This window comes from Hylobates moloch, unplaced genomic scaffold, assembly GCF_009828535.3.
Source record: "Hylobates moloch isolate HMO894 unplaced genomic scaffold, HMol_V3 SCAFFOLD_9, whole genome shotgun sequence".
NCBI lineage: Eukaryota > Metazoa > Chordata > Mammalia > Primates > Hylobatidae > Hylobates > Hylobates moloch.
Window position 1 is genome coordinate 27,175,871 of NW_026652284.1, and position 16,054 is coordinate 27,191,924.

The window sequence follows — 16,054 nt, forward strand, 5'->3', positions numbered from 1 at the left end:
TGTGTGCTTACCCTTCTTGTATGCACCATGTTAGGTGCTGGGAATATACCACAAGATAGTTCTAGTCTCTCTCCCAATGGAACACCCAATCTAGTAGAGAAGACAGACCTTAGACAAGTAATTACTTGTATTCAAAGGAGAGTTGGCTATTTATCAGTTTGCTTTTTTTTTTTTTTTTTTTTTGAGATAGAGTCTCACTGTGTTGCCCAGGCTGGAGTGCAGTGGCATGATGCCTCAGCCTCCCAAGTAGCTGGGACTATAGGTGCACACCACCACGCCCAGCTAATTTTTAAATTTTAGTAGAGACCGGGTTTCGCCATGTTGACCAGGCTGGTCGCGAACTCCTGACCTCAAGTGATTCACTCGCCTTGGCCTCTCAAAGTGCTGGGATTACAGGCGAGAGCCACTGTGCGCGGCCCAGTTTGCCTTTTTAAGAACGTTTCTTTATTACGGAAAATTTCATATGTAGCAACGGTACAATAAAATCCCCTTGTACTTATCACCCAGCTTCAATAATTATCACCCCAAAGCCAATCTTTTTTCATCTATATCCCTATCCACTCCTTCCCCCTACTTCCGAGATTATTTTGAAGCGAATCCCAGGCCTCACGTCATTTCATTCATAAATAAACTTGATTCTTAGAGAGATAATCTTGATATCTTTTCCTTCTATTTATATTTTCATATAATAGCAGTATAGCACAGTCAACAAGAAGAAAACTCAAGGAAATTAATATTTCAATTATTTCAAAATAAAACGAGGGTACGTTTTACGTCCAATTAAAGAATCTTAATTATTGGCATTAACACATTTATTTATGCTTCATCATTCCTCCTTCTTTAAAATCAAACCACAAAGGTAGAATTTTTTAAAAAGAGCAAGGAGGAGTAAAAAAGTGATTTTTGAATGTCTAATAACTGTGGTATAGATTTCAGCTGCAGCCAGTCTACTTACTTGTAGGATGGCATATTTAAATCCATTGCATCAAAATAAGACAATACCTTAAAATGTAATGCTCCCTTACATAAAAGAAAGTATATGTTTGCTGAATTGAAATTAATTACCTCAAAGGGAAAAATACTCTCTTTTTGGTAGTATTTGATGTAGTAATTTATGTACTTATTCAACAAACATTTATTGGGTATCATATTTATGCCACGCACTATGCCAGAAGCAAAAACACAAAGATGAATAAGCCATGGTCTTTGTTCTTTTACTCCTAGAGAATTCAGTGTTATAGGGGAGACCAGCATAGAAATAGATTGTTTTAATTCAGTATGGTACAAAGAGTACATAGAGTACCATATAGGAAAAAGATGGGGTTCCCAACTGAGTTTAAAAATATACCAAATAACCTGTTAAATAGATTACCAGGCATTAATTGAGTTTGGAGTGCATTTGACAAAACTGTCATTCTAGGAGAGTGGAAAAAGAGCTCTGGGCTTCGACTTTGTTACTGCCCAGTACCCTAACAGCTGTGTGACCTTAAGTAACTTCTTTTTTGAGGTTCAGCTTCCTATATCTATAAAATGGGGAGAACATTACAAGGACGTAGTAAAAATACTGCAGTGCTGTAAAAACATTTTGAAAACTGTAAGGCCCTTTCTCTAGAGCTATAACTAAAATTAATATAGGTCCCAACTAAATTATACTGGTTGCTTTGAGAAATGACAAAGAACTAAAATAATGATTACTTGATTGAAAATTTCTTAGTAACTATATGGAAACCTTGAGAATTGTGAAACTTTTTTATTCTTGATTTTGTTTTTAATTTTACAGTTTTAGAATAATAAGATGAATATATAATAATATGACTATTATGATTTTCCCCCCAGGTTGACATCTACAGACACCATTCCCAAAAGCAAATTTCTTGCGCTAGGATCCAAATTTCGATACAGTGGCCGAACTCAAGCTCAGACCAGGCAAGCTAGTGCTCTAATTGACAGGCCTGCCCCACACTTTGAGCGTACAGCAAGTAAACGGGCATCCCGGAGCCTCGATGGAGGTTTGTATTGAATATTAATGATTTCTTGTGATCATAATTCATTTGGAAAGATAAAGGAAGTACAGTTATCTATAAGAGAACCAAATAAAAGAAGCTCAGGGTTGGGCCTGGTGCGGTGGCTTACACCTGTAATCCTAGCACTTTGGGAGGCCAGGGCAGGTGGATTGCCTGAGCTCAGGAGTTTGAGACCAGCCTGGGCAACACAGTGAAACCCCGTCTCTACTAAAAATACAAAAAATTAGCCGGGCGTGGAGGCGTATGCCTGTAATCCCAGCTACTTGGGAGGCTGAGGCAGGAGAATGGCGTGAACCCAGGAGGCGGAGCTTGCAGTGAGCCAAGATTGCGCCACTGCACTCCAGCCTGGGCGACAGAGCGAGACTCTGTCTCAAAAAAAACAAAAAAAAAAAAAAGAAAAGGAAAATTGAGATTTAGAGAGTAGTGACTAGATCATGGTTCCACTGCTAGGTGGTGGTGGATCAAACACTACCAGAATTAGAATTATAAATCTAAATCTATCAGAATCTCTATCACAGAGTAAAAATCTAATGTAGTATGCTGAACTGAAGCCCTCTTAGCGTTTAAAAATAGCTATTATATTTTTCTGTGGTCCTGGTAACACAGGAGGCTGAGGCAGGAGGATAGCTTGAGCCCAGGAGATGGAGGCTGCAGTGACCTATGATTGCACCTCTGTACTCCAGCCTAGGCCACAAAGTGAGACTCTGTCTCTAAAAAAAAAATAAATAAATAATAGCTATTTTCTATAGTAGAAAAGAGGAAAAGGGTCTGCCTTAATACAACAATCTTTTTTTTTAAATTTTTTTATTTTTTGAGATGGAGTCCCACTCTGTGGCCCAGGCTGGAGTGCAGTGACGCAACCTCAGCTCACTGCAACCTCTGCCTACCGAGATTCAAGTGATTCTCCTGTCTCAGCCTCCCGAGTAGCTGTGATTAGAGGCGCGTGCCACCATTCCTGGCTAATTTTTGTATTTTTAGTAGAGACAGGGTTTCACTATGTTCGCCAGGCTGGTCTCAAACTCCTGACCTCAGGTTATCTACCCACCTCGGCCTCCCAAAGTGCTGAGATTACGGGTATGAGCCACCACATCCAGCCATACAAGAATAATTTAAAAAGAAGTTTGCCACGTGGCAATTATTGATAGGAAACTCCAATACCCCATTGTTGGAGTCTCCAAATGTTGTTTAAATAAAATAGGGAGGAAATACACAAATTTCATGATTGTATATACTGACAGGAGATCTCTGAATTAATACATTGTGGGAGGATCTTCTAAGTTAGCATTTGAGACCATTACTGAAATGAGGTAATAAGCTACATTCAGTTCCTTATGTCACTAAAAAAAAGAGTGGCTAATAAATAAAAATTCAGGCTGGGTGCAGTGGCTCACACCTGTAATCGCAGTACTTTGGGAGGCCAAGGTGTATGGATCACATGAGGCCAGGAGTTCGAGATCAGCCTGGCCGACATGGTGAAACCCTGTCTCTAGTAAAAATACAAAAATCAGCTGGGCATGGTGTGCACACCTGTAATCCCAGCTACACAGGAGGCTGAGGCATGAGAATCGCTTCAACCTGGGAGGCGGAGGTTGCAGTGAGCGAAGATTGTGCCACTGGACTCCAGCCTGGGCGACAGAGTGAGACTCTGTTTCAAAATAAAATAAACTAAAATAAAAGATATAAGTTCAGAAGGCAATAACCGAAATAGGGTATTATTGATTACCTTTATTATTTGTTGCCAGTGTACAACCCTATGCTATCTACTGTAAAAGCAAGGTACATGTTGTTATGTGCATATGTAGTGTGCAGAGTGGGACTCCATCTCAAAAAAAAAAAAAAAAAAGCTCAGTGGTAAAATGAAAGGGATCTTACTAATTGTTTAATCTTAATAGAACCATCTATTAATAGAATAGGTTAAGGATTTGGGTTCTGGAATCAGACAGACCTGATTCCAATATCAACCCTAGCATTTATGAGCTGTGTTCCTAGGCAAATTACTTCATTTCTCTGTGCCTCAGTTTTATCATTGGTAAAATGGAGATGATGATAGTATCATACTACCTCAAAGAGTTTTCATGAGGAATAAATGAGGTGGCGTATGTATGGTACTTAGCACAATGCCTGGCACTTAATAAGTTCCGCCCACAAAATGTTAGCTATCATTAAGATACTGTTTTTCTGGCTGTAACATTTGTATCATCTGGAACCATTCTACTATATTCTGGTTTGTTGATGTATGCAGACCCTCTCATGAGATATGTAGACTGTTGTACAGCAGCCATAGTCACCATTTGGAAGTTCCTACTAATTGAGCAAGTATTTCTTTCATGATGTGAGGAAATTTTATAATAGAATGTGAAAAGATCATTTTTACAGTGTTCCTCTTGGTTTCATAGTTTAGCCATCTCTTGTGCTGGGTGCAAGAGATACTATAGTGAGAGTCCTTGCCCTCATTCAATTCTTAACCTAATGGAGGATATTATAATATTCATCATAGTGGAAGAAGCAAGGCATTATGAGAGCATATATCCTTAATTTAGAGGAATCAGGAAGGGGTCAGCCACATTTGGAAAAAAGATCACCTAAGCAGTAGGACTTTTGTGCTTACATACTGTGAGTCATGCTTTTTTGTTTTTTTGTTTTGTTTTGTTTGGTTTTTTTTTGAGACAGAGCCTCACTGTCGTCCAAGCTGGAGTGCAGTGGCACAATCTCAGCTCACTGCAACCTCCGCCTCCAAGATTCAAGCGATTCTCGTACCTCAGCCTCCCAAGTAGCTGGGATTACAGGCATGCGCCACCACACCTGGCTAATTTTTGTATTTTTAGTAGAGATGGGGTTTCACCATGTTGGCTAGGCTAGTCTTGAACTCCTGGCCTCAAGTAATCTGCCTGCCTCAGCCTCCCAAAGTGCTGAGATTACAGACATGACACCCCCTACCTTTTTTTATTTTGGTGTTTTTCTACTCTCCTGAGGGGCTGTTTTAATAGTAACAATACAAGGCATGTTGCATGCTTTGTCTTAATCTTCATGAAAACACTGTGAACTAGGCTTGGAGATTAAATAACTTTTCTTAAGACATGACATCTGGTAAATGGAAGTGCTAAGAGTGAAATTCAGGTTGGTTTAACTCCAAAACTCATGTTCTTTCAGGTGCATATTTATTACTTTGTTCAACAATTTTTCCTATGGGCCAGGTGGTATTCCAGTCACTAGAGATACAGCTGTGAACAAATAAACATAGCCTCTGCCTTCATGGAGCTTACATTCTGTCCCTGGAAACAGAAGAGTAAAACAAAATAATTTCAGTTGGTGATGAATGCTGTGCAGAAAATAAAACAGGATAAGGGATATAGACTATCTGAGGATGGGGGAAATTAAGGAGTATTTCAGATTTATTTGGGGTATACATTATTGTGTACTCAACATCAACTGAAAATAATGATTGTTGTATTTCTTCCTTTCCATCTCGCATTTTTAATTTCTTTAATTGCTTTGTTGCTGGCTAGAACATCCAATGTAATGCTGAATACGAGCGTTAATAACTGTCATCTTTCCCAATTTTAGGGCGAAAGCTTCAGTATTTCATCAAGCTTCTTTATATGGTATTTTCTTTATCATATAAGGAAGTTTTCATTCTAGTTTCCTACACATTTTAATTGTGAATTAGTGTTACTTTTATCAAATGCTTTTTACTTCATCAGTTGATATAATAAAATGACTTTTCTCCTTTTTATGTTAATACGGTATATTATTTTTACTTTCAATTTTTAAATGACCTAAGAATTTTTGTAGCAAGTTCAAATTGGTCGTAATACGCTTTTCTTTTTTATCGTTTTAGGATTTCTACAACTGTTTTCATAAGAGAGATAGGCCTATAATTTTCCATTTTTGTAATGTTGTGGTCAGGTTTTAGTTTCGAGTTTATGCTGGTCTCATAAAATAAATTGAGAAGAATTCCTTCTTTTTCTGTTCTCTGGAAGAGTTTGTTAAAGACTGTTGTCATTTCTTTGTTACTGTTTAGAAGAATTCGCCCGTGAAGCCGTATCTGGTCCTAGAAATCTCACTGTTGGAGGTTCTTTACTTACAGATGCAGAGTCTTTATTAGATAAGGGACTATTAAAATGTTCTAGTTCTTGTTTCAGTTTTGATAAATTGTGTTTCTTTTTTCTTTCTTTCCTTTTTTTTTTTTTTTTTTGGAGAGAGAGTCTTAGCTCTCTCAGGCTGGAGTGCAGTAGTGCCCTCATAGCTTGCTGTAGCCTTGACCTCCCAGGTCCAGACGATCCTCCCACCTCAGCGTCCTGAGTAGCTGGTACCACAAGCTCATGCTACCACAACCGGCTAATTTTTTTTTTTTTTTGTAGAGACAAGGTCTTACTGTGTTGCCCAGGCTGATCTTGAACACCTGGGCTCAAGCAATCCTCCCACCTTGGCCTCTCAAAGTGCTGGGATTATAGGTGTGAGTCATCGCACCTGGCCTAGTTGTGTTTTTCTAGGAAATGTGCATTTTATCTAAATTTCCAAATATATTTATGTAAAGCTGGTATCTTTTTAATATCTGTAAGAACTATAGCAGGGTCCACTTTTGCATTCCTGATACTGGTAAGTTATACCTTTTTGTTTCGAATAGCCTTGCTAGAGATACATTGATTTTATTAATCTTTTCTTTTTTAAATTGTAAATTGACAATTTATGTATGTATATATTTATTTATTTACTTATTTATTTTTGAGACGGAGTTTCACTCTTGTTGCCCAGGCTGGAATGCAATGGCGCGATCTCGGCTCACTGCAACTTCCGCCTCCCGAGTTCAAGTGATTCTCCCACCTCAGCCTCCCAAGTAGCTGGGATTACAGGCATGCGCCACCACACCCGGCTAATTTTGTATTTTTAGTAGAGACGGGGTTTCTCCATGTTGAGGCTGGTCTCGAGCTCCTGACCTCAGGTGATCCGCCCACCTCGGCTCCCAAAGTGCTGGGATTACAGGCGTGAGCCACCGCGCCCGGCCTATTATTTTCTTTACACTTTTATTGAGCTTTTTTAAAAAAAATTTCTTGAACTAGATACTCATTAATGTTCATTATTTCTTATAGCTTAACCTTAGAATGTAAGTGACTTGCCTAAGGTCACGTAGCTAGTTGGAAAGAATTAGAAGGGAATCCAAGACCATTCTCCTAGGCCCATGCTTTTTACTCTTCACCATGATGACTTCTTTTTTTTTAGCAAGAGTAGAATAAAAGTTAATAGTCAATATTCGTTGAGCACTTAGTATGTTCCAGGCACTGTTCTAAGCATTTTGCATATCTTTTAAACATCTGAAGTGCATATAAACTGAATAGGACAATTTTTTTTTGTAGTTCTGTTTTTAAATGTCTTATTTTTCTCTTTGTGCTATAGTATAAAAACTGGAAATATGTCTGTGGAACTATTTTTCCCTCCTTTCCTTAGATACTTCTCTGTACTCCTTAAAAGATACTTTTTCCCGTTGAGTCACCCCTCCCTTTTCAAAAAATTAATATAACTCTGTAAGCTGGAGATGGTGTATCAGGGAAACTTTTACAAGAATTGCTTTATAAGGGGTCTTACTTGAATGATAAAAATGAGCATTCCCTTTCTCCTCTGTTATGTGTGGTGCTCAGAGCATCTGCTTCACCAGCTGGAGTACCAAAACTGGTTCAGATCCCAGTTTTACGACAGAGTAGTAAGTTGCAAGCGTAGCTAATAATGATGACAAAGATTATATTTTTCTTGCACTTTTTGCTTTTCAAACCATTTCCATGTATTCCTATTTAATACTAGCAACTTAGTCAATAAGAAAAAGCATTTAGGAATTACAGTTTTACTCATGAGGAAACTGGAGCACAAAAGAAAGGGCCAACACAACCAGGTGGTTCATCCATTCGGTGAGTAGTGGTTACAGTGATCTTGCCAGGGGTGTACATCCTTATCACCTTTGGAGCTTTAAAACAAAACACATGCCCAAGCCTCACTCTTGGATAGCTCATCTCACTAGAGTGGGCCTGAGCATCATCTGATTTTTTTGTTTTTCAAGATCTACAAATGATTTATGTGGTCCTCTGATAAAAGAACCACCCTACTGCATACTAGCAGAAATTGTGCTAGTAAATCACAGCTAGAGGTAGAAGTCGTTTGCCTTTACTCAGTCTGATGGTTTGAATTTTATTCTTTACTGCTCTAGTATATAAGTATCTAAGTTTCTACTGTCAGCCAAGAACAATATAGTATTGAAGTTAGTGGGTCACCATCAGCATTTTTCTTTATGTAGACCTTCAGATATGGGAGATACTGGATTTTTAAAGTTACGTATTGTCTGTATATGCACCAAAATCTTGTAAATATTAATAGCTGAATTAATAAAACTGAAGACCCACACATCTTAAAAAGCAATCCCTACCCCCAACACTGTGAATATACTAAAAGCATTGAATTACATATTTTAAATGAGTGAACTGTATGGTATGTGAATTATATCTCAAAAAAAGCTGTTAAAAAAAGCCATGATCCCTACCATGATATTATAGAGTTAATATCTTCCATATTTTACAGATGATTAAACTAAAGTTTGTAAGATTAAGCTCCATGCCTTAGGACACACTACTATATGTGACTGAGTGTGGGCCTAAGACTCGTGATTTGGCTTTTGCCTCTGTTCCACGCAGCCTTTCACAGCCAGGGCTTTTTATTGTAATGTTATTAGTTTTCCAATCTGTGAACTCTGTTTCTGTCAGTTTCCACACTAATACCTTCTTTTCCACATACAGTACAGATTGCCAAGGCTAGGAATGCTGAAGACATAAATCGTTTGGCTCTGCAATATTAGTACTGGATTGAAACCAAAGACAAGTGGCAAAATAACACATGGTGAAAGCATGGGCTAAGTTTCTATGATGCCAGGAGTAGTTGAATTAATTGAGAGGAGGTGTGAATACACATGTATAATGATACTTAAACACAACTGTGAGCAAAATATTTTGTCATATTCCCCTGTGTTGTCAGGTTTGGTCTGCCATCTGCCATTCTTGCAGTGACTGCTTAAAGCACCCATCAGTAGTAGCTCTGTGCTAATCCAGAGTTATTAGTACTAACCCAGTAGTAGTAATCTGTGCAAGAGGCCACAGATTTTTCATGGAAAGACAAAGGAGATCCTTTTTTTTTTTTTTTTTTTTGAGACAGAGTCTCGCTCTGTTGCCCAGGCTAGAGTGCAGTGGTACGATCTTGGCTCACTGCAAGCTCCACCTCCTGGGTTCACGCTATTCTCCTGCCTCAGCCTCCCAAGTAACTGGGACTACAGACGCCTGCCACCATGCCCAGCTAATTTTTTGTATTTTTAGTAGAGACGGGTTTCACTGTGTTAGCCAGGATGGTCTCTATCTCCTGACCTCATGATCTACCCACCTTGGCCTCCCAAAGTGCTGGGATTACATGCGTGAGCCACCACGCCCGGCCGATAAAGGGGATTCTTGAATTTCTGCTGTTTTTCCTATATATCCTCTAAGGAATTAGTTCTTTCATTGGAAATTATGACAGGGTAATGAGCATTTCTTTTTCTTTTTCTTTTTTTTTTTTGAGGCAGAGTCTGGCTCTGTTGCCCAGGCTGGAGTGCAGTGGTACGATCTCAGCTCACTGCAACCTCCGCCTCTCGGGTTCAAGCAATTCTCCTGCCTCAGCCTCCCGAGTAGCTGTGACTACAGGCACCCACCACCACACTTGGCTAATTTTTGTATTTTTAGTAGAGACGACGTTTCACCATGTTGACCAGGCTGGTCTCGAACTCCCGACCTCAGGTGATCCGCCCACCTTGGCCTCCCAAAGTGCTGGGATTACAGGTGTGAGCCACTGTGCCTGGCCAAGCATTTCTTTCTTAATATTGTTGTATGAAGTAGTTGGGAATTTAAAGTTTTTATCTGTTCAGATTCATGGAATTCCTTTATCTGATCCTTACAGTTTACAAATCTAAAAATTTCAGGATGAATTATGTTCAGTTACAGTCAGTTTAAGAATGCAGGAAAGTATATAATAAAAATTATTGATTTCCATGCAAATTGATTAAAATATAAGAGTCTTGGCCGGGAGCGGTGGCTCATGCCTGTAATCCCAGCACTTTGGGAGGCCAAGGCAGGCAGATCACTTGAGGTCACGAGTTTGAGACCAGCTTGGCCAACATGGTAAAACCGCATCTCTACTAAAGATACAAAAAATTAGCCAGGCATGGTGGCACGTGCCTGTAGTCCCAGCTACTGGGGAGGCTGAGGCAGGAGAATCACTTGAACCCGAGAGGTGGAGATTGCAGTGAGCCGAGATTATGCCATTGCACTCCAGCCTAGGCGACAGGGCAAGACTCCATCTTAAAAAAAAAAAAAAAGTCTCAGTACAAAAGAGGATAACAATATGTTATCAGAAATACTAAATCATGCAGAAAAACACTTTCATTCCTAGATACTGTCAGATAAGTGAAGCTTTATTACAAAGTGTAAATGTTTTATATCCCTGAAAGAATGAACATAAAAACCATTAAAAGAGTATGAGTGATTATTTTGAAGTTAGCTGTCTAAAACTTAGATACCAAATATTCCAAAACAACAATTGGCTGTTTGAAAAGATCAAGATTTTATCATAAGTCTGTATAGTTTATTATCTCTAAAACAGTCTATACAGCTTTTCCCCTAAATTAAGGTTTCTCAACTTCAGTAACTTCAGCCTCTATGCACTGGATGCCAGTACCTCCTCTCTCTCCCCTCCTCTGTTACAACAACCAAAAATGTCTCCGGACATTGCCAAATATTCTCTGGGGACAATTTACTTCAGTTGAGAACCACTGCCCTAAATATATTAGAGAATAAGAGCTATCATACAAATTGGTAAGGCTGAGAGATAGTAGGACAGAACTCAAAAGATATTTTTGTTTAGGTTTGAGGACTCACAGTCAAAGATTTTGAATTCGTGTTATTTTAATCAAATGATTTATTATTAAAAGGGAGAGGCCGGGCGCGGTGGCTCACGCCTGTAATCCCAGCACTTTGGGAGGCCGAGGTGGGCGGATCACGAGGTCAGGAGATCGAGACCATCCTGGCTAACACGGTGAAACCCCGTCTCTACTAAAAATACCAAAAATTAGCTGGGCGTAGTGGCGGGCGCCTGTAGTCCCAGCTACTTGGGAGGCTGAGGCAGGAGAATGGCGTGAACCTGGGAGGCAGAGCTTGCAGTGAGCCGAGATTGCGCCACTGTGCTCCAGCCTGGGCGACAGAGCGAGACTCTGTCTCAAAAAAAAAGAAAAAAAAAAAAAGGGAGAGCATCTGGTTCAAATATTTGTCCTTACAAGCATCAGAAAGTAGTTCATGTCTTATCAGAAGAGCCATTTATCAAGTTATTTTGTAATCATTCCAAGGAGGCTTACAGAAGAAATCAGACTTAATTCTTTTTTCTTACAATATATTTTTAGGTTCCTGAAATAACCTAAAAATGAACACATCTTTATTTTTAAAAGGCCTCATGGAAGAAATCATATTTAGTTAACCCTTTTTTTCCTGCCATAGACAACATTGCAGGTTTTTGAAACTAAAATTACAAGATAAATGGATTTTCTATTTCTTTTCTTTGATCTTGTCTCCCCTGAATTCAGCATTCATGGAACATGATCATTAATACCTTTTAGCCTTTCTACTAAGGATACATTTAACTTTCTTGTTGCTATCAGTTCCCTGGCAGAGCACTAATGATTTATTTTTTACCCTCTGTGTGATAGCCCACTACACACTCTAACATTCGTGTGTATCCTGGATTCACAATTATTTTGCCTGGTGACTTTGAAATAATACAGTAGCTCTGGCCTTTACTTATGCTTCCCTTTTCCCTTTCTCACGTAGCAGCAGCTGTCGATTCGGCAGACCGAAGTCCTCGGCCCACTTCTGCACCTGCCATTGCTCAGGGCCAGGTTGCAGAAGGTGGCGTCCTAGATGCCTCTGCTAAAAAAACAGTGGTCCCTAAAGCACAGAAGGAAACAGTGAAGGCTGAAGTGAAAAAGGAAGACGAACCACCTGAGCAAGCTGAGCCAGAGCCCACAGAAGCATGGAAGGTATGTTGTCAGTCCAAATACCTGGCTAGCTCACTTTGTGATTTAGAGGCCTTAACTTTTTCACCAGGAACGTTCTCAAAGCAACTGCTTATTCTCATAGACTCAACAAAGTTATTCCTCATTCTTTCTAAATGAACATGTCTCCCGTGAACCTGTAAAATATTTTCACAGAGTTATGTCAATAAGACTGTAAGCTATCTCAGAAGTTAGAAGGTGACCCACTCCTTGACCCAACTAGTATTTTTATTTATTTATTTGTTTATTTTTTTGAGATGGAGTCTCGCTCTGTCACCCAGGCTGGAGTGCAATGGCGCGATCTCAGCTCACTGCAGACTCCGCCTCCCGGGTTCACGCCATTCTCCTGCCTCAGCCTCCCGATTAGCTGGGACTACAGGCGCCCGCCACCACGCCCGGCTAATGGTCTCGGTCTCCTGACCTTGTGATCCACCCCCCTCGGCCTCCCAAAGTGCTGGGATTACAGGCGTGAGCCACCGCACCCGGCCCCAACTATTATTTTTTTAAATGATCTTATAAAACACACCAGTATGATTGATCCTCTGCTTTTTAAAATAATTTTTACTCATCTAGAAGGAATCTCCACGTTGCTGTTTAAGACTAAGCTCTGCTATTGTGATTAAAATAAAATTTTATTTTCTAAGATGGATGTATGCACATTTCCAAAGGACTAGTATTACATAAAGCGCATCTATGTGGTTGCTCAAATCTGAAGTACCTTTACAAAAAGGAGAAGATTCATTACGTAGGAGAGGTTGTACTGCTGAGTTGCCTATGGTTCTGAGTTAATTGTACCCACAGACAGTCACTGCACTGTGTTGAAAAATCACCAATTTAATTGGCAGATTTCCTAGACAGTGACTAGACTGACCTTTTATATGTTGAACTTTGTAAACACATTTAAGCAGTGATGGAATCGAAGTGCTAGCTCAGATTTATTGAAATAAATATAGGTCTTACTGTTGGCAACAGGAATTGTGAGAAGCAGTCTTCATAAGAAGAATTACATTTTTATATGTCTGATAAGGAATTTAAAATAAAAATTTTTTAACTGCATAAGATCTTAGTAAGTGTCCTCGCTTTGGCAGATGGATTAACCTTGTTCTTTTGGAGCCAGATGAATACCTAGTTTATCTCTAGAGCAGTGGACAGTCTAACTCTGTTTTGATTATATTAAAAAAAAAAAAAATGTTAGGCCAGGTGTGGAGGCTCTCACCTGTAATCCTAGCACTTTGGGAGAGCGAGGTGGGCGGATCCCTTGAGCCCAGGAGTTCAAAACCAGCTTTGGCAAAATGGCGAAACCCCATGTCTACAAAAAATAAAAAAACTAGCTGGGTATGGTGACGCACATCTGTAGTCCCAGCTCCTTGCTGGGGCTGAGACAGAAGGATAGCTTGAACCTGAGAGGTTGAGGAGGCTTCAGTGAGCCGAGATCGCCCGCTGCACTTCAGCCTGGGTGACAAAGTGAGACCCTGTCTCAAATAGCGAAGCCCCATCTTTACTAAAAATACAAAAATTTAGCTGGGCATGGTGGCAGGTGCCTGTAATCCTAGCTACTGGGGAGGTTAAGGCAGGAGAATTGCTTGAACCTGGGAGGCAGAGGTTGCAGTGAGCCCAGATCACACCACTGCACTCCAGCCTGACAGAGCAAGACTCCGTCTCAAAAAATAATAATAATAAACTGTTAAATATGACATACAGTTTTACTGTCCATTTGGGACTACCTTGAGTCCAGAGAGAAAAACAGATTGAGTGAATGGTAGGTGTTTACATTTTTGTACCTAGCCAAATGTTTATGACATTGGTCATCAGGCTCAGTGTCAACAATGCCTGTTTAATGTTAGACTGCCTCCTTAGTTCTTAATGTTAGGATATCTCACCAGGCACTTTTGACTATCTCTCTATTTGTTATACTAACTAAAAAGTGTTGGATTACCGGAATTGTCAGGGGAATCTTCCTAGTGGCTAAGATTCCTCTGGCTTTCTGCTGACTCACTTTTTCTCCTTTTTGCCTATAACACAGACATAAATATCTTCAACAATAGGCTCCCTTTGCTCTTGGGAACTTGGCAGAGTGAAGAGATCACTACCTGGTATATGCTTTCCATTTTAAGTGCCAATAGGGAATCTTTGTTGCCAGTTAATTCTTACATAAATATATGATTCGAGATACTTGTGTTGAAATGAGACTGAAGGCCACCTCTGATAACTTATTATTGTAATAGTGGTGGCAGAATTAAGGGTGACTCTGAGCTGATTTTATATGTAGCAGTTAGAAAATAACTATGGCGGCAGGCACGGTGGCTCACGCCCGTAATCCCAGCAATTTGGGAGGGCAAGATGGGTGGATCACAGCCTGGCCAACATGGCGAAACCCCGTCTCTACTAAAAATACAAAAATTAGCTGGGCCTGCTGGCAGACACCTGTAATCCCAGCTATTTGGGAGGCCGAGGCAGGAGAATCACTTGAACCTGGGAGGCAGAGGTTGCAGTGAGCCGAGATCGTGCCTGCACTCCAGCCTGGGCGACAGAGCAAGACTCTGTCTCAAAAAAAAAAAAGAAATAACCCCAAACCGTTAATTAACCCTGGTAGTTAAAGTGCTGTAATGGGGTGTGCTTAACTTAACACTTGACAGTGTCACTAATTTTAGTGCTCTCTTAGGTTTTTTAGACTCAGTCTAGGGAAAATAGCACAGTGACATTATACTCCAAAGTAATGCTGCTTAGTGTGATTAAAAAGAATATCAGCACCACAGATTGATGAGGTTCTGTAAAGAACTTAATGATACAAAGTGATTTAGCCCTTAGTAAAAATAATCAGTTTTTTAATTTAAAATATCCAGTGCTTTGGGCTTTGCTCACTCTATTATGCTCCCTCTTAATAGTCTGTTTTTTTTTTTAATAATTACTCCATTTTCTATATATAAAATGACGTTACTAAAGGCATTTCAAAGCCAGGCAGGAGACCTTAGCTATTCTCTTTCTGCTGTTAATATCAAGGACGAATCTTGCCCTTCTACCAAACACATAGGCTCTACCTCCCTAGAGGAGATTGCAGTGTGTTGAATGTTGCAGCTGAATCCTGCATGTGCTTGTTTATAAGCCAGCCCTGGGAGTAATTTCATGTGTCAGTTACAATTTAAATTGGGTTTATTGTTAAAGTTTTGTTGTGTAATAAACTGAAGAATGAGGGAGGGTGCCTCTTTAAGTATATTGTTCAACTAACAAAATCCTTTGTGTTTACCAGTTTGGTGTCATATGTGGTTTATTACATGTGTGCTTTAACTAAAGATTTTCTTTTTCTTCCTGTCATATATGTCATACATTGATAACTTCATATGTAAATTTGTTTTTAAATGTTATTTAAAGTACTTCCAGATCAGTTTTTAAAGGCAAAACAAAAACATGGGCTATTGCATTAAATAAGCCTAAATTATTCTTTTTAGTGGGTACTTTTTTATAAATAAGTATAAAAATATATTTTCTTCATCAATAGAATACTTACCCTAATTTTCTTTTTTGACAATTTGGATATCCATATTACCTTTTCAGCCTTGAAAATGTGATGGTAAACACAGATGACTTTTGGGAGTAATATCCTTCCCTGTAACACCCTCCATAAGACTGCATCATGATGATTACATATCAGCATATTTCACAACCAGCTTAAAGATGCAGCTTATTTGGAAACAACACTATTCATAGAAACCTACTAACCTGAAATGTTTTTACTACTTTATTTCTTAAATGTAGGTGGAAAAAACCCACATCGAGGTGACAGTACCCACCTCAAATGGTGACCAAACACAGGTTTGTGCCAGTAGGCCACTTGTTCCTCTTTCCCTCCACCCCCTCAGTTTTTTCTTCTCCCTTACTCCCTTTTCCTTAAAAAAATTATAAAATGAAGGTTCAAACAAACTTCAGT

At 39.4% G+C, this 16,054-nt stretch overlaps 1 protein-coding gene across 5 annotated transcripts in view; it reads left to right on the top strand.

Annotated features, from left to right (window-relative positions):
• The window catches only part of EPB41 (erythrocyte membrane protein band 4.1), a 227,662-nt gene that overhangs the window by 152,184 nt on the left and 59,424 nt on the right, over positions 1–16,054 (top strand). For 3 of the 5 annotated variants that reach the window (XM_032759550.2, XM_058444377.1, XM_032759533.2), the window contains exons 11-13: positions 1,837–2,009; positions 11,906–12,114; positions 15,883–15,939. In XM_032759550.2, coding sequence (XP_032615441.1) covers positions 1,837–2,009; positions 11,906–12,114; positions 15,883–15,939 — 439 coding nt within the window. The remainder of the gene's footprint in view (positions 1–1,836; positions 2,010–11,905; positions 12,115–15,882; positions 15,940–16,054) is intronic. The other 2 variants (XM_032759535.2, XM_032759539.2) reach the window with 1 other exon arrangement.